This window comes from Rhinopithecus roxellana, chromosome 1, assembly GCF_007565055.1.
Source record: "Rhinopithecus roxellana isolate Shanxi Qingling chromosome 1, ASM756505v1, whole genome shotgun sequence".
NCBI lineage: Eukaryota > Metazoa > Chordata > Mammalia > Primates > Cercopithecidae > Rhinopithecus > Rhinopithecus roxellana.
In genome coordinates, this window is record NC_044549.1 from 135,452,307 (window position 1) to 135,477,348 (window position 25,042).

Below are 25,042 nucleotides of genomic sequence, written 5' to 3' on the forward strand. Positions count from 1 at the left end.
CTGACTTCCTGAGGCAGAGGTGCAGAAGACTGGAGATGCCACGCCTTTGTCCTGGGCTTCCTGAAGTCTCTCAGAACAGCGTCTCTTTTGGTATCCCTTTATTTGTATGCTGAGTAAATCTGAGAGTGCTAATGTGCTTTCTCCAGAAAATTTGTCTAACGTCTGAATGAAGAGACAGCCTCCAAAAAATAAATTAATTAATTATTACCTTTGATAAAGCAGACAGGCCCAAAAAGACAGGGCTCTCATTGAATTATGCCTTTTCCTTTGCTTTCCATTTAGATGTTAACAAAAATTTTACTTTTAGAATTACTTTATCAAATTTAGACTATAGTTTTTATGCATTTGCAGCTAAAAGTATCTGCAGAAATCTAACACCCTGGTCTTCCAAAGCTATAGGTAATGTAGGTCTATTTCACTATTCCACACATATATGTACACAGAACTGTGTACTGTGTAGGGATAAATTCTTAGTTGTTTTTTGTTTGTTTATTTGTTTTTACAAAGGCATTTAATTGTATCCAAAGTAAAGAAAGTGTACAGGGGATTTTCCATGGAATATAGCTCATACTTATCTACATAACAGTTGGTATTTCTCAAAATTATGAATAAGAGAACTCAGTTATTCTTAGCCATCTGTCAATGAAATTAAACTTTTTTTCAAAGAAATAATGAATATCAAAGGGATAGTTATGACATTGTCCATACCTATTTATACTTTGAAAGTCACGGTTGAGTTTAGTCTTTGCACTTTATACACTTTAGCCAATGGGTAAATAAGACCTAGACTCAGAGGCCAGTCATCAGAATGCACTGCTTGGTAAATGCAACCCTATTACAATAACTTCTATGAGTATAGAGTGGTGCCATATTTGATGGTAACCTTCATCCTCTGTGAATGCATATAACACAGTGGAATTCAGATCGCACTTGATAGTCACAAGAAGGCCACAGTGTGGAGGTGGGCATTGTTTGTGAAGGTAGGACCTCATCACTGTGTTGATTACACTAGCTGAGTTCATTACATTAAGCACATATGGTAAAAAGAGCAAGTCCTACCAGGAAATATGTATCAATGTACGGGTCCTTTGGAAACTGTTACATATGTACAGTTTGGACATGCACTAACTACAAATGAGATACAGATTTTGGGACACTAATCATATTTTTAGGTGAGCTCACAGGATCACTGATGTTTAGCTATTTCATCATTTTCTAGCATATTACATTCTATACCAGTGCTTTCAACTACATTTCCAGATAATAAAATTGACTTTTATGTCAGAAAGTATAACAAATCATTCCTAAACTGAAATAGAACATAGCATTTACAAAAATTCAAATATATTTTATTCCAGAAACATAGGCGGCTCACAGTCCCTCAACATTTAAAAATATTTTAATATAAATAGAATGGGTGATACCCAGGAATGTTCCAATTCAGAAAAAATAAAAAACACTGGGGCTCAGAGTTTCACTCATGGGTCAAAGCAGCACCCTAAAATAAAAGATTAACACCAAAAGAGGCCTTGGATTTGATTCTTAGCAAAATCTGTGAGGTTTTATACATAGTAATACCAAAGCTTACAACAACTGAAGAAAGATCTATCACTGTAACTTGAACGTTAAAAGAAGAAAAGCGTTCTCAAAGCCCATCCCTCAATAACAAATTAATATGTATAAAAATCTAATTACCAACTCTATATCAAAATCTTAAACTCTAATGGACATCTGAGATTTGCACATGTTTAAATGAGATTTATCCATGTTTAAATAGCATGCCTGTGAGTACTAAATGTGTCTCTTGGCTTCCAGTCTCCAAATGACCACTAAGTGCTTCCATATTGCCCTTTCAGAAATAAAAGAAGTGCACTTTCTCTCCATGGTTACCATTACTCAGGTCCCTTGCCACCTTCCATCAGCTCTAAACTATGATACTATTGACACTGTGCCAAAGAAACAATGTAGTGAAAGTGAGTAGAGTAATATAAAATATTTTGATTTGGTAATACTCCAAAGCACTCCATTTGTTATTTTATGCCTATTAAAATGCAAAGTAACAAATAATTTCTTAAAAAATCTAGAGATTGGCCAGGCACAGTGGCTCACACCTGTAATCTCAACACTTTAGGAGGTCGAGACGGGAGAATCGCTTGAGCCCAGAAGTTCAAGACCAGCCTAGGCAAGATGGTGAGACCTCGTCTCTAGAAAAATAAATTTTAAATTTTTAAAAATTAGCCGGGCATAGTGGTGCACACCTGTAGTCACAGCTATTTGGGAAACTGAGATGGAAGGATTGCTTGAGTCCAGGAGTTTGAGGATGCAGTGAGTTATGATCATGCCACTGCACTCCAGCCTGGGTGACAGACAGACATCCTGTTCCCATAAAAAAAAAAAGAAAAAAAAAAAAACTAAAGATTATGAGGTGTATTTTTTTCTTAAGCAAAAAACTAGATGATTATGCCTATTTTAAGAAAGGCAAATATAAACCCCCTCCCTCAAAAACAAACAAACAAACAAACCAAAACAGTTAATTTAGGGATCAACCACCTGAGTATCAAAAGTGTGTTTTCTCTCTTAACCATAGAAACATACTCAAGCAAGACACGATTCAAAGAGGTGCAGAATAAGTGAAAGTAAATAGTGGTTGCCACTGATAATTAGAGATCCACTAAAAAATCAAACTGAAAGATTGCTGAAATTAGAATATAAGCTAATGGGAAAACACGATTGAGTCTACCGAGATCTATTTTACAAATAGATTTTACAAACGCATCTACTAGATACCTACACAGTTAATATAACAATATTTTCTACTCTTCCAAAATAATATTTGTTATATAATACAAAAGCATTCCAAGGAAATGTAGAGGGTGTTTTTGTAGGTGACCTGAGCTTTTTAAGAGAGGGAGATGAGGCAGGCATTTATCCACCCACCCTGGTCCGTATGTTTGCACTCTCCACATAAACACTGACTCAGCAGTGCTAACCAGAACATGTCATCTTTGAGTCTGAAGCCAATGTTCCAGGTCTCAGTAGGAGCTTTTGTCCAGCTGAGGAATGGGATTGGCCCTTAGCAACTATGATTCAATACGTGTCATTTTCTATATATCGAAATTAGAGAATAACTCTATTTCAGGAGTGGGGGAAAAGTCTTGAGCTTTAGACATTGAAGTTGGCTGCATCAAAAATATGTTGACAGTGCTAAAAGGCTCATTCCCCATCTTTTGGTATTTTTTTCTTTCTTGCCCCATCCCATTATTTATTTAAGTATTTATTTATTTTTGGTAGGCTTGCTATTCTCATTTTGTTGCAAGGCTGCATTTTAATTCATCTGACTCTGCAGTTTAACAAAGCTCTTTGACACCTCTGTTCATTTGTTCTCAGCTGGTGAATGAGCAACAAGAAAGCAGACCCCTCCTGAGTCCCTCCATCGATGACTTTCTCTGTGAAACCAAATCGGAAGCAATAGCAAGGCCAGTAACATCCAATACAGCTGGTAATTCTTTCACTTTTAACTGTTCCTCAGCTAGAGTTAATTTTAACTATAGTAAAGTGCGCATTTTTTCCATAATACATTTTAAGTGAGGAAATAATGTTTGCAACCAAACGAAACTTGAGAATGTATACTATTTAGCATAAACCAATAAATCACAGAAATTGCAATGTATCTCACCCAACCAATTTTGCTGAACATAAGCATACCACTATTAGCAATGAATCGTGTTTTCGTGTATATTTTCATATTTACATATTTATATCTAAAGTTACATCACACTAGAAAATCTTTAAAACAAAAACACCTATTTCAGAGTAAGGTTTTTCAAATTCTGGCTGATGGTCCAATTATTTCTGGAAATATTTTATGTAACAGAAGTCCAGTAAATGAAAATGTGGCAATCTTTTCAAGTGGATTTAAATGACAAAATATTCTGCAGCTTTGGGATAGTACAGGGCCAGTTTCATTTTCTGTCATATAAGTGTGTTACTTGCTCCCCGTTACAACAGTCTATTTGAACGTTCTCCTGGAATTAAACATTCTCAAATAGTAAGCCATCCCCTGCTCAGTGCCTGTCACATACAGGAATAGGCACTCAATAAGTATTAATCCAGTGAGTGAGTACAGGATGCCACTGGCATAAATTACACTTCCCTTGTAAAGGCAGTCTTTCTGCATTGATTTCATTCGGTCAGCATTCACATTCAAAGTCATGTCATTCAAATAAGAATGAAAAAATGATGTTCAGAATCAAAGAACAAAGGTTATGTTAGATGTGCAGAGCGGAATTTAATGGAAAAAGAAAAGGATAATCACATACTGTCTTGTTAAATTTGTTCCATTTTGTCATCTTGGCCTCAGTTTGCTCTTGGCTTGCATATTTTCATTATATTTCTAAGTGAATAAAATCACGGGAGAAGGAAATCGTGATTTTTCCAAAACGCCAAAAATTACAAGAAGAGTAACTAGCATGAGATAGAGAGGCTCCTTATGTGAGGTCATATTTTAGTTTCTGGGTTCAAACTCCATGAATTCCAACCCCAGCTCTGTATCCAGGGGCACATTGCTTAACTAAGCCTCAGTTTCTTCATTTGTTTGATAATAGTAAGATCTGCATCTCATAAGTTCATTGGAAAGATTAAAGGAAGCAATCCATGAAAAAGCTTAACACCATGTAAACTCTAACTGGTGTAAAAATTTCTGTTGGATTTTAGGTGAGAACAGTATGTATTCCCTACACTTTCATTTTCAATTGCATTGACTTTTTTATATCACACCACAGTAATCATTTTCTAAATTCAGCTATCACTTTCAATAATCAAGAAATTAAATGGTACTTGGCAAATTCTAGGTAGGAAATTAGACAAGTTCACATACTATCAGATGAGATTCATTCCCCTGATCCATGAAACTGGAGCTGGCCCCTTCAAAACTCGAGAACTATCCCAGGAAAATACAGAGAACCTTGTATGTCTAATTGCAGGTGAATCCATGAGAATTGTATGCACTGTGAACTTCCTCTTTATGCTCCAATTCTCACTGATGGGAAAACTAAGTCACTTAGAAAGGATCCACCCTGAGAGAGCAATATAAGATTTGACTCAAAAGCTTATTTTCAGCTTGATTGTTCTAACATATAAAAGAGAGACCTGTGAAATATTGGAGGAAAAAAATCAAAAGAATGTATAATTTCTTGCAATCCCAATACCTACAATGTTGCCCTCTGTATTAGTCCTAGGGCTGCTGTGACAAAGTACCACCCACTGAGTTGATTCAACAAAGGAAATTTACCGTCTCGGTTCTTAGGGCTGAAAGCCCAAAATCATGCTTTCAGCTTGGCCACGCACCACATGAATGTGCTTAGTAAGGATCTATTCCAGGCCTCTCTTCTAATTTCTGGTACTGCCTTGGTTTATGGCAGCATAACTCCAATATTCACGTAGTGTTTTCTCTGTGTGTGTGCCTCCCGGTGTGCATGTCTGTCTCTGTGTCCAAATTGCCCCCCCCCCCTTTTTTTTTTTTGAGGCAGAGTCTCACTCTATCACTCAGGCTGGAGTGCAGTGGCACGATCTCGGCTCACTGCAAACTCCGCCTCCTGGGTTCAAGCGATTTTCCTGCCTCAGCTTCCTGAGTGACTGGGACTACAGGCACATGCCACCACGCCCAGCTAATTTTTTGTATTTTTAATAGAGACAGGGTTTCACCGTGTTAGCCAGGATGGTCTCCATCTCCTAACCTCATGATCTGCCCACCTTGGCCTCCCAAAGTGCTGGAATTACAGGCATGAGCCACCGTGCCTGGCCCCAATTTCCCCTTTTTATGAGGACATCAGTCCAATTAAAGTAGGGGCCCACCCTATTCTAATATGACCTCATGTTTAATGATATCTCGAATGAACCTATTTCCAAATAAGGTAATATTCTGAGTACTGGGTATTAGGACTTCTTCATAGACCACTCAATCCTTAATACTCTCCAAAATAGTAAAATAGTGTTCTGAGACCAGGGATTTTTTTTTTCTCACCTTCATTATTCAGTGCACCTGATTCATACAGATTTTTATCCTGAAGAAAGGCTCTTGTTTGATAATGTGTTTTTAATATTAAGAGTATATCTCAAGGCAAAAATGTTATATATTTTTTAATTCCTAAGAAATCTAGCTTTTGTATAAATCAATACAAAATTTTAAAAATTTAGGAAATATTTGCCTTTTCCAGAGGTCGGTCAATGACTTTTTTTCTGTATGAACCCTAAAAGAACATGTCTTTTGCCTCACAGAAGTTCTAAATTATAATTTTTCCCCCCAGTTCAATTAGATTATCTGAAAAACAGAAGTTTTTGAGAGTGCCAACTATTTAAATCATTCCTCGGACTATCCAAACTGCCAAATAATTAGAAGCTCAACAAACAAATGAATCAAAGCCTTATCAGTAAAGTCAGCACACTGCCTTAAGGTTTAGATAAAGTCTAGAGAGGACTGTTTAAGAACACAGGCTGTGGAGAGATGAGACCTGTATCCTGTATTTGAATCCTGGTATGAACACTGACGTACCAGTTATATTAGTTTTCTATTGTCGCTGTAACAATTACCACAAATCTAATGGCTTAAAACAACACAAATTTATTATCCTAAAATCAAGATGTCAGCAGAGCTACATTACTTCTAGAGGCTCCAGGACAGAATTCATTTCCTTGCTTTTTCCAGCTGCTAGAGGGCACCTACAATTTGGTGGCTTATGACCCTTGCTCCATCTTCAAAACCAGCAGCTCTCTCTCTCTGACACATTGGTCTCCATCCTCGTATCTCCTTCTCTGGCTCTGACCCCCTAACTGCATTTTATAAGAACTCTTGTGATTACATTGGGCCCACAGGGATCATCCAGATTAATCTTTCAGTCTCCAAATCCTTAACTTAATTACATCTGCAAAGTCCCTTTTGCCATGTGACATGTCACGGTAACATATTTACAGGTTCTGGGGATTAGAATGTGGGCATATTCGAGGGGGGCGTTTTTCTACCAAACCAGCTGTGTGACTTTGGACAAGTTACTTAATATTGCCAAGCCTCAAGTTTCTCATATGTAAAATTAGAATACCTTTTTCACAGGAATGTTATGTAGACTAAACAAGGAAACATTCATAAGCACTTACCATATTATACATTTTCAATAAATAGTTTTTGTAATCAGTTCCAACCTCATATATCTACAGTTTGCGTCAAGCATGAATGCTTTCAGTGGAGACTTCTAGTAGCAATAAATATTTATTTGCATCATGACTATGCTTATAGTGCTGTTCCAAGAGCTTTAGATAAGCACTTCATCCAATACTTTATAAAGTAGTTTTATCCTTATTTTAGGTGGGCAGAAGAAGTTCAGGTTCAGAGAGACTTTTTTTTTTTTTTTTTTTTTTTTTTTTTTTTTGAGACGGAGTCTTGCTCTGTTGCCCAGGCTGGAGTGCAGTGGCCGGATCTCAGCTCACTGCAAGCCCCGCCTCCCAGGTTTACGCCATTCTCCTGGCTCAGCCTCCGTAGTAGCTGGGACTACAGGCGCCCGCCACCTCGCCCGGCTAGTTTTTTGTAATTTTTAGTAGAGACGGGGTTTCACCGTGTTAGCCAGGATGGTCTCGATCTCCTGACCTTGTGATCCACCCGTCTCAGCCTCCCAAAGTGCTGGGATTACAGGCTTGAGCCACCGCGCCCAGCTGAGTTTTGCTCTTGTTGCCCAGGCTGGAGTGCGATGGCACAATCTTGGCTCACCGTAACCTCCACCTCCCAGGGTCAAGCGATTCTCCTGCCTCGGCCTCCCAAGTAGCTGGGATTACAGGCATGCACCACCATGCCCGGCTAATTTTGTATTTTTAGTAGAGATGGAGTTTCTCCATGTTGGTCAGGCTGGCCTTGAACTCCTGACCTCAGGTGATCCACCTGCCTCAGCCTCCCAAAGTGCTGGGATTACAGGCATGAGCCACTGCACTCAGTCAAACTCAGGTAGTCTTAACCACTGTTCTGTGCTGCCTTATTTTATGCACAATATGCATGGAACATCAAGACACCAAAATAGATTAGCTGAACTAAAGTGAAGAGGACAGGACAAAGTGCTGCAAGGGTGACTGGCAAAACATAGCCTGCTCAGAAGCAACTGAGCTGGAAATCTCCCTGCTACAGCAAAAGGAAGGGAAGTCAATGACATCCTCTGGGCAAGGGGATCCCACAGTCTATAAAGCTGTGAGTGCTGACTGACATGTGGTCCATGAGAAAAGTCTACATATGTGACAATAAGATTACACCCAGAAGGTATTTTATTAGATCTACACTAACACACGCATACACACAGGTGCACACACACACACACACACACACACTTTTCACATTCACTGTAAGAGGAGATTATCCTTTGGGCTCCTTTTTTTTAGAGACAGGGTCTTACTCTATCACCCAGTTTGGCTCAAACTTCTGAGCTCATGCAGGCCTCCCACCTAGTCTCCCAAGTAGCTGAGACTACAGGTGAGGGCCATCACTCCTGGCTAATTTTTTTTTTATTTTTTTAATTGTTTTATAGTGACTGAATATATTGCCTAGGCTGGTCTCAAACTCCTGGCTTCAAGCAATCCTCCTGCCTCAGCCTCCCAAAACGTGAGCCAGCACACCTCACCGGTTGGTGCTCTTAATTTAAGCACACAGATACTAAAACCCAAACCTTCATGTGCCTGAAGAATCTTTAAAACAGGATTTTAAAAATCAGCAGAGCAGACACTACCTTCCATACCAGGGCTGTCTTTGAAGCCTATGTGGAGCAATAAGATTCTTACTTTTGAATTTTAACTAAAGGACATGCACATGCTAAAATGTGATTTGTCTTTCTCCAGAGAGTGAAAGGCTGCACCCACTCTTCTCTCCTTTTGAAAACGTACTCTGCAGGGACTTTCCCAGCTTCAAAGCTGGCCATTCGACCTCCAAGTCACCTCCTTCATAGCAGCTGGGTAACCAATTAGGCCTTTTGTGTATGCCAAGCATTTGTTTCACATTTACAAGGAAAAAAACAAAGGGACAAAGAGCTCAGAACAAATATAGGAAGTGCCCAGGACACTTTGCAGGGGGAAAGAACCTTACTGAGCCAAGTTTGAATTCGCAGTTCACCCTTTTAGTAATTCATTTGTTCTGAATGTGAGAAGAAGATATAGAATTCAATTAGTACTTGCCAGCTGTTATTCCATAACAAATGTACTTCCTATGTTCAAGTAGACAATTTTATAATTTGCTTCTGAAAGTCTAGGAGCAAGTGACTAACTCTTAATTGTTTGTACAATTAGTAAAAAGATATATGTGGCATTCTATATTCTGTCATCAATTTCCTTTCCTCTGTTATAAGGACATCACATTGGGCCTAGACACCTTGCCAGCGTAATAGTGTTCTGGCAATTTCTATTTGAACGTTCAGTGGATATAAAGTGTGAGGCATTCTAGCCTGTTTCGGCTGTCTGCCATGCTTACATTGTAGACATAAAGTCAAGCAGCTTAGTTCTGAATACCACTTCTTTCCCTCCGCTTTCGAGTACTTCCTAGTCACAAAGCATCCCTCGTATCTCAGGGCATCTTAGCATTGGGAAGTGGTTCCCATTGGCTCAGGAAGATTCTGTTGAGATAAGCTGACACTTTCAGGCCACTTTATGATAAATTTGTTTCATAGGATCCTCTGTAGAACGCATATCTTTGTCTCATCTTCAGTTTTATTCCCAGTAGCATTTTCTCTTTCTGTCAGTATATGGTTCTGATTCTTGTCTCAAATAAAAAGTAACAGTGAAAATAGGAGAACATCAACAACAACAACAAAAAGGATAGAAAAACATCATGAATTGGCTATAAAAGATTAGAAATCACATTTACTGAGTACCTATTGTATGTCTGGCGCTTTACATACATTAGATCACTTAATCCTCATCTTATCCCTAAAAGACAATTAATTCCTCATTTTCAAATGAGGAAACTGAAACTCAGAGAGGTCAAGAAACTTACTTGAAGTCACACAGCTAAGCCATGACAGAGCCAGATGTTTCCACTTCACCAACAACATCCAACCACTGTGACTTGGAATTGGAATCAGAAAACGAGACTATTAAGAGTGAAGTTTGACACACGATCCTAAAGATCCCATAGGAATGGTTAGCTCATGAAGCCCGTGCACTACTAAAGAAATCCGGGTTGTGAGTTCAGTGGAGCCTGGCCCCTGCCTTGAGTACAAGGGAGAAGCAGATAGAAGAGTATTGAGACATCAGCAAAAATCCATTCCCCACCTAGAGGAAAAGCTTGGAGATTAAAGAGGAATGCTGCAGTCATTGTTGTAGACTGCCACAAAGGGTTAATGCAAGTAGTTTCTTTGTCTTTCTGTGGCTTTTCTAAGTGAGCTGGGTGAAGAGATGCCATGCGAGGAAGCCACCAGTCTTGCTCAGAAGCTAGTCTCTCCAGTGCAGTGCCAGGGCCAGTGAAACAGCAGGGACTGGTGGAGAGGTAGAGCTGTAGGGACCTTCTCTAATTTGAATTTTCTATTTCTCACAATGAGCTAGTCAAACTCTGGTTATGTGCACTGCAAAAGAAAGAAGCAGCAAAGGTTATAAAACTTCCTTTTTTAATTCTCATTTGCCTGATTTGCATTTGAACAACTTATTATTTCTGCTTTCATTAGAGTATTTAATGCAATGTAATCAACCTGCTAGGAAGTAAAAGTGTAACAGTTTTATAGTTAGTTACATTGAAATTTAAATTTGCATACTAAACAGCAAAGGCATTAACATGTGTACCTATTCATCAACTATGGATTATAAAATACCTCTCTTGGGTGAACCCAAACAGGATGCCATTTTCTGATTGAACTGCTTAATTAAATAAAAGGCGATTATTTAAAAAAGCATTGCTTTATACCCCATATACTTTATTGTTTAAAATTAAAACACAAAGACATTCAAAAACTTCACTAAATTTCTGAATATGATAGATTGACTCCTCTCTGGGAAACTGCAATCTAAAATAACCTTCAGTATAAATAAAGCAAAGTAATAAAGTAAATAGCATCTGAACTCAGATTCAGTTTCATCATTTTAATTTCATTCAAAGCTTCATCATTGCTGAGCCTGGTCTAAGTCCTTGCTTACCAGTTTGTGCCATGCCAAATATAAGAATAACATGCAGCAAATATCCCAGTCTAACAAGCTGTCTCTATAAATCAATGGTGAGCTAACTTAATTCTAATCTATCCTACAAACATAAAATCTTTCTGTACCCAACTGAAACCTATTTTAAAAAAATAATTTCAGAGTAGTAAATGGGCTTATCTTAACCTCTTCCATTTCTGATAGTACTGACCACTGGCTTAGATCTCCTTGACCTGAGTGAACCAGTCTCTCAAACTCAAACCAAAGCCAAGAAGTCAGAGCCCTCATCAAAAACTTCATCCCTCAAGAAAAAGGCCGATGGATCTGACCTCATCAGCACGGATGCTGAGCAGAGAGGCCAGCCTCTCAGAGTCCCGGAGACTTCATCCTTAGATCTAGGTAAGGCAATCGCTTGTGGCTGTGGATGCTCGACTTTGCTCTGCTGGTGTGGATACAAGAGGAAAGTTCCACCAATGGCATTTAACAGTGAACAAAGGAGTAGAAAGGCATAGTCCATGGTGGAAACTGGACAGGACATAGCTTCTTTTGGGCTTGAACTTTGTATAGCAATTGGGGAGCTCAACTTTACATAACTGGTTGATTCATGTATTTATTCGACCCACAAATATTGAGTTATTGATAGGTGCTGGGCACCAGGCTAGGCACTAAAGTTACAAATAAAGGTAAAATGTGCATCTTGCTCTTTAGGAGCACTCAGTCTAGGACGAGAAAGAGGGAACTTGTGAGTAACCAACTCTAATGCAAGGCCCAGGGGCAGCCAGATCAAACAGTATGTAACAAGCATGTTTGGGAATATGTGCAATACAATAATAACAGCTACCATTTGAAGGTGGATTACAATGCCTAGGAACCACAGTACATTACTTACATATATTATCTCATTAAATTATCACAACTCTTTGAAACATGCAAGGAACCAAGTTTCAAAATTTAAGCAATTTGCCCAAGATCTCACAGCTTATAAGAGGAAGAGCTGAAAGTTGAGCCTAGCTCTAGGTAACTTCAAAGCCCACATGTTTTCCACTATATTCTACCTCCTCTGAGAAAGGACAGCTTAGTTCTTAGCTCCTGGAACCAGACACATTAAGCTCTCCCTTCTCAAGAAAAAGAACAGTGACAGGTATTTTAGAAAGCCAAGAGGCCCATGAATCTTCCCTGGCTGTGACTGACTGCTGTGTGTGTAGGTATATGTGTGGGGAGGTGAATTTTGTATATACATTCATAAGGAGATCATAGCTTATCCATAAGGCTGTGAAGAACAAATGGAATACATATGTGAAATCACTTATTACTATGATATGTACATGTTAAATGGTCATGAATTAATTTATTCATTTGTTCAGCAGACGTTTCTCTGAGTATCTACCATATTCCCAGCACATACTATGTGCTAGGAATACAAAGATAAATAGTATAAACTCTGTGCCTTAGCAAATTTACAGTCTAGTAGGGAGACAGAAAAATGATTAAATGATTATAATAAAATATTAACTATATGTAGCAATGAAAGAAAACCCAGATCAGTTACTACATGAGCCTCCTCATCATGCCATTGCCCCACCCAGTGGGAGAAGGTGTCTTACAAGAGGTACTATGTGAGCTGAGGTTTGAGGAGTGCGTAGGAATTTGCCAGATTGAAGATAGATCAGGAGAAAGATGGGGAGAACAGTGCAGGGTATCCCTGGTGCAGAAAGGAAAGGGATTCACACACAAATAGATAAACACAGCAAGATGTCTTTTTAAGTAAATATACATATTTCAGTAGTACTCAAGGGTAGAATAGTGAGAGAAAAACTCTGAAAATCACTTGTGGCGTGATCATAGGAATCCTTGGATGTCATGCCCTTAAGATTGGGGGAAGAGGGATGATGTTTGAAGGGTTCTACTAAGAGGAATGACAGCGATGGTTTCTATTTTAGAAAAATCCTTCTCTGGTGGATTTATGGAGAAAGGAATAGAGGCAATGAGACCAGTACAGAGATCCAATAGTGACAAGGGGGATAATGAGAAAGAGAGAGACAGGTTCCAAAAAATATTAAAACAAGACTTAGAAACAGATAATATGTATATGTGAGCAATGGGGACATGTAGAATGTGCCAAGTTCCATGACAGAAGATGGAAGAGGAGCAGGAGTGAACTATTGAGTTCAGCTTTGAACCTGCTGTATCTGAGGAAACTATGGGACTTCTCTGTGGATACCTCCATTAGACTGTTAAGTATATAGGTCTAGAACTGGAGAAAAAGAGCTGAGTAGGAAATGGAGATTTGTAAGTCAGAAGCTTGTGTATGAACGGATATTGGAACCATGGGTGTAGATGAGCTCTTCCAGGGACAGATTGTAAGGAAAGGAAAGAGAACCACGCCATTGCTCAAATTAGTGGCATACACAGGAACTCCTCTCCCCTGCCATCCCTCTTTGAAGTCTGTCTTTGGAGGGAAATTTTATAACTATCTCTACTATTTCCTCACCATCTAGGTTTATTCAGTTTTACAAATAAGTTAATAACATGTATAGATTTAGATAAAAATATATTAATACATTGATTGGGTGCAGTGGCTCATATCTGTAATTCCAGCACTTTGGGAGGCCGAGGCAGGAGGACTGCTTGAGGCCAGGAGTTTGAGACCAACTTGGACAACACAGTGAGATCCCATCTCTACAAAATTCTAAAAGTTAGCCTGGCATAGTGGCATAAGCCTGTAGTTCCAGCTACCTCGGAGGCTGAGGCAGGAGGATTGCTTAAGCCCAAGAGATTGAGGCTACAGTGAGCTGTGACTGCACCACAGCACTTCAGCCTGGGCAGCAGAGTGAGGCTTTGTCTTAAAAAATAGAATATATTAATATATTACAATATAACACAATAAGCATGCAGATGATGAACACTTATTTCTCTGCTTCTAAGAAAATGTCCTATGAAGAAGTTGTAAAAGTATTTAGTTTAAAAGCACCTTTAAGAATAGCAGTGTTGGCTGGGCGCAGTGACTCATGCCTGTAATCCCAGCACCTTGGGAGGCCGAGGCGGGTGGATCACCTGAGGTCAGGAGTGCAAGACCAGCCTGATCAACATGGAGAAACCCTGTGTCTACTAAAAATACAAAGAAAACTTAGCTAGGCATGTTGGCACATTCCTGTAATCCCAGCTACTAGGGAGGCTGAGGCAGGAGAATCGCTTGAACCCGGGAGGTGGAGGTTGCAGTGAGTTGAGATCGCGCCACTGCACTCCAGCCTGGGCAACAAGAGTGAAACTCCATCTCAAAAAAAAAAAAGAATTAGCAGTGTTATTCACAATAGTAAAAAGGTGAAAACAACTGAAACACATCATGAGATGAATGGATAAACAAAATGTAATATATACACACAATGAACTTATTCAGCCTTGGAAAGGAATAACTTGCATGCTACAACATGGATGAACCTTGAAGATATTGTGCTAGGTGAAGTAAGCCAGGCACAAAAAGACAAATACAGGTTGAGCATCCCTAATTCGAAAATCTGAAATTCTCCAAAATCTGTAAGTGGAAAACTCCACACCTGACTTCATGTGATAAGTCACAGTCAGAACTTTGTTTTATGGATAAGATTATTTAAAATACTTTATAAAATTACCTTCAGGCTATGTGTGTAATGTGTGTATGAAACATAATTGAATTTCGTGTTTAAATTTGAGTCCCAGCCCCCAAGATATCTCATTATGACATATGCAAATATTCCAAAAACCAAGAAAAAAAAAATCCCAAATTTGAAACACTCCTGGTCCCAAGCATTTTGCATAAGGAATGATCAACCTGGATTGGGGGATTCCACTTGTATGAGGTACCCACAACAGTCAAATTCATACAGACAGAGGGTAGAATAAAAGTTACCAGGTTTGTAGGGGAGGGGGAATGAGAAGTTCGTGTTTAATGAGTAGAGTTTCAGTTTGAAATGATGAGAAATTCTGGAGATGAATAGTGGTGATGGTTATACAACAGTGTGAATGTACTAATGCTACTGAATTGTACACTAACATATGGTTTAAATGGTCAATTTGTTATGTATATTTTACCAGAGTTTTTAAAAAGAAGGGAAAAAAAGACCTTAGAGAACATCATCTGCAAACTGATCTCTTTTTCAGACAGTTTTGCTCTGTTGCCCAGGCTGGAGTGCAGTGGCGCAATCTGGGCCCACTGCAACCTCCGCCTCCCAGGATCAAGGAATTCCCCTGCTTCAACCTCCCAAGTAGCTGGGATTACAGGCATGCACCACCACACCCCGTTCATTTTTTTTTTTTTTTTTTTTTTGTATTTAGTAGAAAAAGGGTGTCACCATGTTGGTCAGGCTGGTCTCGAACTCCTGACCTCAGGTGATCCACCTGCCTCTGCCTCCCAATGTGCTGGGATTACAGGCATGAGCCCCTGCCACCTGGCCCAATCTTTTTATACACTAAAAAACTGAACCCCGAGATTGTTTCAGTGGTTTATTCACAGCCACACACCTGTAATGAGAGAGAATCTAGTCAGATTTTTTTATCTGTAAGAACTAAGCCACAGGGATAAAATGGTTCCAGGATTCCCTTGGCTGTCCTCATTGCCTCCTTTCTCTCTCTCCCCCATTATAAATTCCCTCCTTTGGTGAAAAATTACATGCTTTATTCAAAAGCTGTGAAAGTGTTCTGATTTATCCCCACCTCCTTTTAACAATGAAGCTCATCTCTTTAAACAGAATTTCTTTCTGGAATCATGCCAGCAATGCCCCCAAACCCCCGCTTTAGCCAGAGACTGACAGGGTAGTGCTCCAGATGTACATTCTACACTGGATTGCACAGGCTCATATACAAGACTCAGAATGTACACAGCTTCAGAAATAAATTCAGGTCAAACAACTTGATTGCATTAACTGTAAAAGCAATGCAGTTTATCTTAATAGGAGATTTCTATTTAGCTGTACAAGTTTTAATTTTTATGCAACATTGAAAAGATAAAGGTTGATCTTGGGGCTTGGGACATTGGTTGAATGAAGCTCACTTCGATAAGATTTTTCAATCTTAATTAAGCTCTCTTTTTCTCTCTGCACCACATGCTCCCCCAACCTGCCTCACCCGCTTCCTCTGTACTTACTAGACATTCAAACACAACTGGAAAAATGGGACGATGTTAAGTTTCACGGAGATCGAAATACCAAGGGACATCCAATGGCAGAGAGAAAATCGTGCTCATCTAGAACTGGATCAAAAGAGCTCTTATGGTAAGGTATTTTGATACCAGAAAATGCCCATTTATTTATCAACTTTATGAGTGGCACTGAAATAGCCAATGAGTTAAGTCAATCCAAATACTTGGCATCACATGTAACCGCTATATAACAATACCAATTACTGTGGCTTCTACCAATTCGAATTATTTCACCTCAACTGCCAAAAATTAATTCAACTCAGTCATTAAGTGTTTTGAGAGATTTGTAATTCAACATTGTTAATAATGTTCTGAATGTGTAACTGTGCTGATTAGTAAAACTAGGTGTATATGTGTATATACATGAGAATATTCAATATATTAAGTAATAGTTAAATTTTTGCAGTTATAAGGTACCTTTTTTGGTTTGCTCAATCATCCACTATCAGATAATCAAATAATTAAGAACAGTGCATGGAAGCTTATGAGAAAATCTGGCCACCTGAGTTGTACCATATTTTTGAAGCTTCCTAAAGGGCAGTGTCCAGTGTCTGTCTCCTACTGCCTTCCCACATCTCCACTTATCATGACATTTCAAATTCTGTATAAAGATAAAATCTCTCCTGAGACACTTGTTGGGAAGTTCTTCCCCACACCAAAAAAATAATAATAATAATAATAATAATAATTTTTTTATGAAATGGAATTTTCTGTAACAAAAATGGTACTGCATTTATTGACTTTTTGCCCATAATTGAACTGAATTTTTAATCAAAGATAATAACACCTAGCACATTGTAGTCTCTTACATTCTGAAAGTGGCCATTATAATAGAAATACATGAAACTTATCTTTATCATCAGAATTTTGATGAGAGCTTTGACATCATGGCTTTCAATGATCCAAATTACCTCGGTTTCTTGACTGGATTTATAGCTTAATTTTGTTTCTAGATATACATTTAATTTCCTTAATGCATCCCTTATAGGTCCTCAGAGCACAGATCTCAACCAGAATTGAGTGGTGGAAAAAGCGCCCTCAACTCTGAGTCGGCTTCAGAGTTGGAATTAGTGGCTCCAGCTCAGGTAATAAAACTGATTATTCAATGAACACATCTTTTCCTATATATAACATACAGCATAAATGTTTTATTTTCATTTTGTACAAAAAGTTTGAAGTATACTTTATACATTGTGTTTCATGTGCTGTTTCATTCAGTAGCTATCTCAATGCTTAAAATAGCTGAAATATAGGTATATATATGTATATCTACACATTCGGCTGGAAAATGTGTTAATGAATTCACTGTGTACTTAGCACTTTTTCCTTGTTCTATCATTTACTGTTCTATTATTTTGTAATACAAAATCTGTTCTACTCTATTATTAGCACTATTTATATAACAGAACTCAATGGAGAGGAAATTACATCTTGAGTGTTCATTCACATCTATGCCCTGTGGAACGTACTACACATTGGTACCCTGACTGTCATATTAAAATGAATGTCATACTGAGAAATATATTATTATAGTATTAGGAGTCATGATGATGATAATAAGAGCTACTATTTGTGAGTGCCACTAAGTATCAGGGACTTTACATATGTTTTTTAAGTGTTATATGTAATACTCAAATAATCCTGTGAATTATTATTAACCTCACTTTAAAGATACTCTTTAGTCTCAGTGACATCAAACACATTTTCCTGGGACACTCAACTAATTCACTGGTGGAAGTAGGGTGTGAACCAGGTCTGTCTGTCCATTACTTGAACCTTAAGTCCAGTTTAACTAGCTGTTTTATAACTAGTTATCTCCTGTGATTAAGACCATATTTCGGCCGGGCACGGTGGCTCATGCCTGTAATTCCAGCACTTTGGGAGGCTGAGGCAGGCGGATCATGAGGTCAGGAGATCAAGAGCATCCTGGCTAACACGGTGAAACCCCGTCTCTACTGAAAACACAAAAAATTAGCCGGGCGTGGTGGCGGGCACCTGTAGCCCCAGCTACTCGGGAGGCTGAGGCAGGAGAATGGCGTGAACCCAGCAGGCGGAGCTTGCAGTGAGCCGAGACCGTGCCACTGCACTACAGCCTGGGCAACAGAGTGAGACTCCATCTCAAAAAAAAAAAAAGACATATCTCCTATGATTCTAAGAAAGCCAAAGTCAGTCTCAATCTTTTCATTCCCTTGAACACTTTTAAAGGCCTTGATCTAAACCACAAAGGTATCATAAGGTGTGTGCATCCAAGTTCATGCATTCTACAATCCAGTTGAGATGAGACTCAGTGTTTAAGCAAAATAAGTGTAATAAAATGAGCAACAGAAATTTTCTTGAGCTTACTATATGTTGAAACCAAAAGAGGAAATATACTATCTGAGGTGAAATAAAGAGATAATTATAATAATAGCAGATATTATTGAGTGCTATGATAAGGACTTCCTACATATTAACTCGTTTTTTTTTCTGTTAAATAACTGGATCAGATAAGTTCAATTTTATAGACAGTAAAACTAAGATACAATGAGCTGAAGAAACTTGTCTGTGGACCCACAACTAGTAAGTGGCAGAGAGAGGGAGGACACAGACAGAGGAAATCTTCAGCAAATAGAAGGCCTCTAGCAGCTTTTCTAAGCCACCCGCAGCGCCCCCTACAAACACCTGAGCCTCCACAAGGGAGGACCATTACTGCTCCCAGATCTTAGCTGGAAAACAAGTCCACTGACTTCCTGAACAAATAGCCCTGCAAACCTCAATGAATTGTAAATGTAGCATCAAAAGGTAGTTTTTTCCTTTGTGCTCACTCTAAATGTATTTTTTAAAAGAAAATGTATAGCACTTACTATATCAGAAAAACATTTCTTGATAAGTACAGTAGAGATATAGGCTCAGCTAAAGTGATCGGTACTGTTTCATAAACTGGAATTCTTGGAACAATTTAATGTAGCAATAAAACGTTTGTTTCTAAAGCCGGTGAGACTTGGCACAGGTAGGCTGTTCTACAAGGAGCTGAGGTGGAAAATCAGCTGGTGTCCCTGGTTGCCATAGAGACCCAGGATACATTTATCTTATTATTCCAATGACTGCTACTCTCCTGCTCGTTGTCTGATTTCATCCCACCAAATTGTCCTTCCTCTTACCCATCAGTACACTTTACATTAGACAAAGTACTTTAGAAAATTTTCTCAAGACGATATTGTCTCCAAAACATAGTTTAAAATGCACATGAGAGTTTTCTATCTGGACAAATCTTAATGAATCCTTTTAGAGAGTTATCAATTATTTGTAAATAACTTACTCTTTATTTGTTTTTTAAAAAACATTGCATGTTTACTTATGCAGATTTGCCCAGACTAAGGAAATTCATAATCTCCTAGTTTTAATTTCAGCCTATGGTTAAATTAGGAAGATTTCATGAATTTGGGACTAATAGATCTGAAACACCAAGTCACTCAGACAGCAAGAGAATAACCTGATCAATCTACTTGTAATAAAAACAAAAATATGTTAAAAGAAAAATCTCACTGTGCACAGTGACTCACGCCTGTAATCCCAGCACTTTGGTAGGCCAAGGCAGGTAGATCACTTGAACCCAGGAGTTTGAGATCAGCCTGGAATACATAGCAAAACCCTGTCTCTATAAAAAACACAAAAATTAGCCGGGCATGATAGCACAAGCCTGTAGTCCCAGCTCCTCAAGAGGCTGAGGTAGGAGGATGACCGTGCCTGGGAGGCAGAGGCTACAGTGAGCTAAGATTGAGCCACTGCACTCCAGCCTGGGAGACAGAGGAAGACCCTGTCTCAAAAAAAGAAAAACCTTAGCCAAATTAAATTTAACAGAGTAACTAAGCAAAGAACAATTCACAAATCAAGCAGCCTCCTGAGCCAGAGTAGGCTCAGAAAGACTCCAGTGAAGCTACAGGAAGGAAGATTTACAGAAAGTAAAAGGAAAGTGATGTTCTGAAAACTAAAGTGAGGAACAGAAACAGCTGTATTGGTTGCAGCTTGGCATTTGCCTTATTTGAACACGGTTTGAACAATTGCCCCCCTTTGATCAGCCAAAACTGTGTGATTGGCACAGGAGTAGGTTACAGTTTGTTTACACCTCCATTTAGTCTATGGTTCACTGTGTACAGAGAAATCTTCAGGCTGAACTTAAAATATGTAAGGCGTTGATTTAACAATATACTGTTAAAAGCATAACAATATATTGTCTTTTAATATATGAACTATTTATACAGATAAAATCATGAAGGTGGTATAAAATTCACCTTAAAAGTATAACTCAGATGGGGCCAGGTGTGGTGGCTCACCTGTGTAATCCCAGCATTTTGGGAGGCCAAGGTGGGTGGATTACTTGAGGTCAGGAGTTCAAAACCAGCCTAGGTCACATGGTGAAACCCCGTCTCTACTAAAAATACAAAAATTAGCCAGGCCTGGTGGCACATGCCTATAGTCCCAGCTACTCAGGAGGCTGAGGCATGAAAATTGCTTGAACCCAGGAGGCAGAGGTTGCAGTGAGCCAAGATTGTACCACTGCATTCCAGCCTGGGTGACAGAGCGAGACTCAGCCAAAAAAAAAAAGGTATCACTCAGATGGTTCCCAGGAAAATCAAGGAGATGTTTTCTTCTCTCTCAAGCCAACATAAATTATCTAAGGCAGTGACCCGACAGGTGAAGACCTATTTACAAAATTCCTTTAAAAGTTGTATTTCAGAATCACAAAGAAAATGGAAGTACACAATGTGAATAACTAATGATTTCAAATTTTCTTTGTAAGACGAGGAAAAGGAAAAATATAGTCTAGCCTCTTTCAAATAGTGTTTTGAATGCTATAGGGATAAAAGGAACTTTCTTTCCACCTCTGGAAGTTTTGATTTGCGTCTACAAAACAAACTGATTAACAGGAGAAAAGGCATGCCAACAGATTGATGTGGAAGCATGCAGAGACTCACACAAAGTATGAAACTCAGAGAAGGGCCGGATGCTTGGAGTCTAAATATCCTCTTCATAGAGGAGAGAGAAGTAGGGAATGATGGTACTTTTAGAGGAAGAGTAAATGATTTTTAGGGGAAATGAAGGGGCCTGAAGAACAGACAATAGCCTTGTAACTGTAATAGGTTCATCACCCAGTGCAAGTCGGTTAGCCAAGACACCAAGTTGCAACAGAGAAAGAGGTTTGATCATAGTGTCACAAAACAAGGAGATGGGAGGAAACCTCAAATCCATCTCCCCGAGGAGTTTGGGGCTAGAGTTTTTACGGGTCTTGGAGTGGGCAGAAGTGTGGAGATCATTAACTGGTTGAAGAGTACAGGGTGAAGCTATTGGACAGAGAGATGAAGAAGCTGTGTTCTCATGCTGATCCCATTCCTCTGTGGGGGTCTTCAAACTGGTTGCTGGAATTCAGGGTCTGAAAAACACCTTAATGATCCTTAAACAGAAGCCCTGTGATTTGAATGTCAGAGATCCTGTCTGTAGGAACAATGAGGATATAAATGGTCTGTATCTACTGCTATGTGACTTTTAGCCACAAGAAAATGAGACAAAGTGCAGCCTTATTAATGCTTAATTATCACCATATTTCTGTCCAGAATCTGGCATGCAATTCTTGTCAACCCTGTGGGGGCAGTTTCAGCCTGGTGTAAGGTTCATCTGACTGCTCTTCGATCAGCCAAAACTCCATGATTTGCGCAACAGTAGATTACAGTCTGTTTACATTTCCATTTAGGTTAGAGCTCACTATGTACAGAGAAATCTTTAGGCTGAACTAAAATATGTAAGAAGTTGATTTATATAGATGTCTATATATAACAAAAGCCATATTGGGAAGGCTGATCTTTACCATGTGTTATAATCCATATTTCATTCTCAATCCTAAACCAGCAAGTCTGGGCACACTGCTAAACTGCAGAAAAGTTTCAGGATCTTTAACGGAGTTGGTGCGGTGTCAACTCTAGTGTTCCTTCCTGGGAGTTAATCTTCTCAGATAAGATTGCATTTCTTCTGGGAACTTCAGAGAAAGTCCCTACCTGTGCTTCAGGGGAGGCAGAGGGGCAAGAGACAGGGGAATGGGAGAAGGTCAGAGACACTTTGGTTCTGAGGCTGCCTCTTTAGCTCAAAGTACCTGGCATGTCCAAGTACCATGTTTTAGGGTTCCATTTTTCTGAGCCCCAAAAATACACTAATCAGGGTGACTGGAGATTATAATACATTATATAATCTCTGTATTTTTAAGAATAAAGTTTCTTGCCACTTACCCAAACTGTGTAACTAATATTCCCTGGAGTTAATTGTTTTTAAAATTCATATATCCCGAAAAATTAGAAAACACTTGAAGAATTAAGAAAAACACAGAATGTAATATAAAATTACCTTTCTCCACAAATAGGTTAAGATAGTGATTAGTGAGGCAAAAGAGAAATAATTCAGCTTCTGCTGGAGGCCTTTTTGGATTTGGACACTTGGAAGGGTAACTCCAAGACAGGCTCTTGCAGACCTCAGTTAGATTTTACTGGGCTGTGCAGCAGCCAGCTCTCCAAGTGCCAAGTCACAATTTTGTAACTCACTGATTTTGCTGACTTTGGCACAGCAAATGCTTCCATTCATATAGTCTTAATTCCAAACCAGAATAATTTAAATTTTGGCAATATCCTGAGGGGACCAAGGGACCAAAGCCCTTGGTCCCCTAAAGGTTCGCTGAAAAATCACTGACATGAGGCAGATTGATTAATAGGAGAAAAGGCATACAAATATTCTTAATGTGTAGACACAGGAGCCCTCAAAACGAAGACTCAACCCCCCATTGAGGTACAGAAGCTTATATACCATCTTGAGGTTGCAGAGAGAATATGGGCTCATAGCATGGCCAAAAACAGGTTTTGGTTGCAGGACGGGTTATGGGAGGGAGAAAGGAAGAGGCTTGGCTAACAAAGGGGGCCTTTTTATATAGATGAAACCTCTGGCAGGTAGGAGTCTCAGAGAGGATAGCTGGTAAATGTTTCCTTTCAGTCCTTTAAAGGTGTCACTCTGAGTTAATCTTTCCTAGATCTGGGCAAAGGAAGTGCTGGTTGCATTAATACAGATTCTCTACAGATCTACAGATGCGAATTTCCCCAACAAAAGACAGCTTTGCAGGGCCACTTCAGATTATGTCAAAGAAATATATTTTGGAGTAAAACATTTTGATTTCCTTCAATCCCAAACCAGAGCAATTTAAACCTTAAGTGCAGGTATGTTTTCTAAATTTCTAAAGGAGTAATGTAAAAGGAAATGTATGTTAGTAGCTGTTATTTATCACATACCTACTTCTTATGTGTAATGTGAGATTATATTTTTATATATTATTTGGAATTCTTACAATAACTTTGGGAGTATTATAATCCTCATTTCATAGAAGAAAAATACATCTTAGAGAGCAAAATTTTCCCCAGGTGACACAGCTAAAGAGGAGAGGATCCAGGATTCAAATCAATCCATTAGCTCCTAAAGCCTTTGTTATGGGGCTGGGCACGGTGAATCATGCCCATAATCTTGGCACTTTGGGAGGCCGAGGCAGGCAGATCTTTGAGCTCAGGAGTTCAAGACCAGCCTGGGCAACATGGTGAAACCTCATCTCTGAAAATAAATAAATAAACAAACAAATAAATATAAATAAATAAAGTCTTTGTTTTTAACTACAGACCACCTCCTATCAGCCACATCCTGCTTACCCACCAGAGATAATTCACAATTTCCCTTCTCACTGCAAACTCTAATTATTCCTTACTTTTACAAGGTTGATATGAGTTAAGTAATTTTAAAGAATGTGTATCACTTTATTCCAGAATCTTTGTAAAACAAATTAGGATTGTCATCTGATTTCAGGCCATACACAATTTTGTGCCTTCCTCTCCCAAAATGATTCTCAAGCCCTTACTTTTAGAAGTATTGATGGCTTCCGTTTCATTCCATTTCAGTTCAACAAATGTGCTTGAATGTCTACTCTCCACAAGGCAAGGAAAAAGTTGGAAAGATGAGTTAGACTAAAGCTGAGATCTTTGTGTCTAACAAAAACAATTAGATACACTATCAATATTAATAATTTTGCTTGCTGGAATACAGCACAGGAGCCACTTCAAAATGGCTTTTTCTCTCCAGGCCACACACAGTGAGTGATTAATGAGGAGGGAATGAAACAAAGATGGAAGTAAGGAAGAAAGAAAGAAGGCAGACAGGTAGGAAGGAAATCTGAAAGACCACTTCCAGCACAGTAGGAAATCTGTACACAGTACATTCTCAAATATTTGTGGAAGTGGAAAAATTAGGGATCCTAACAAAAAAGGAAAACAACTAATCAAATTTAACAATGTGGAAGTAGCAGCTGAAGTTAATTAAATGGCAGGGGAAAAAATACCCAAAATTTTATTCTGGATCATTTTTAAAACTAGTTTCAATAATAGTTTTTTTTTTTTTTTTTTTTTTTTGAGGCGGAGTCTCGCTCTGTCGCCCGGACTGGAGTGCAGTGGCCAGATCTCAGCTCACTGCAAGCTCCGCCTCCCGGGTTTACGCCATTCTCCTGCCTCAGCCTCCCGAGTAGCTGGGACTACAGGCGCCCGCCACCTCGCCCGGCTAGTTTTTTGTATTTTTAGTAGAGACGGGGTTTCACCATGTTAGCCAGGATGGTCTCGATCTCCTGACCTCGTGATCCGCCCGTCTCGGCCTCCCAAAGTGCTGGGATTACAGGCT

At 39.0% G+C, this 25,042-nt stretch overlaps 1 protein-coding gene across 27 annotated transcripts in view; it reads left to right on the forward strand.

Annotated features, from left to right (window-relative positions):
* The window catches only part of PEX5L (peroxisomal biogenesis factor 5 like), a 247,844-nt gene that overhangs the window by 138,925 nt on the left and 83,877 nt on the right, over nt 1–25,042 (forward strand). For 13 of the 27 annotated variants that reach the window (XM_030931780.1, XM_010378673.2, XM_010378677.2 and 10 more), the window contains 4 exons: nt 3,388–3,499; nt 11,350–11,544; nt 16,268–16,391; nt 17,307–17,403. In XM_030931780.1, the coding sequence (XP_030787640.1) occupies nt 3,388–3,499; nt 11,350–11,544; nt 16,268–16,391; nt 17,307–17,403 (528 nt within the window). Of the gene's footprint in view, nt 1–2,996; nt 3,050–3,383; nt 3,500–11,349; nt 11,545–16,267; nt 16,392–17,306; nt 17,404–25,042 lie in introns of those variants that run through there. The other 14 variants (XM_030931790.1, XM_030931792.1, XM_030931791.1 and 11 more) reach the window with 4 other exon arrangements.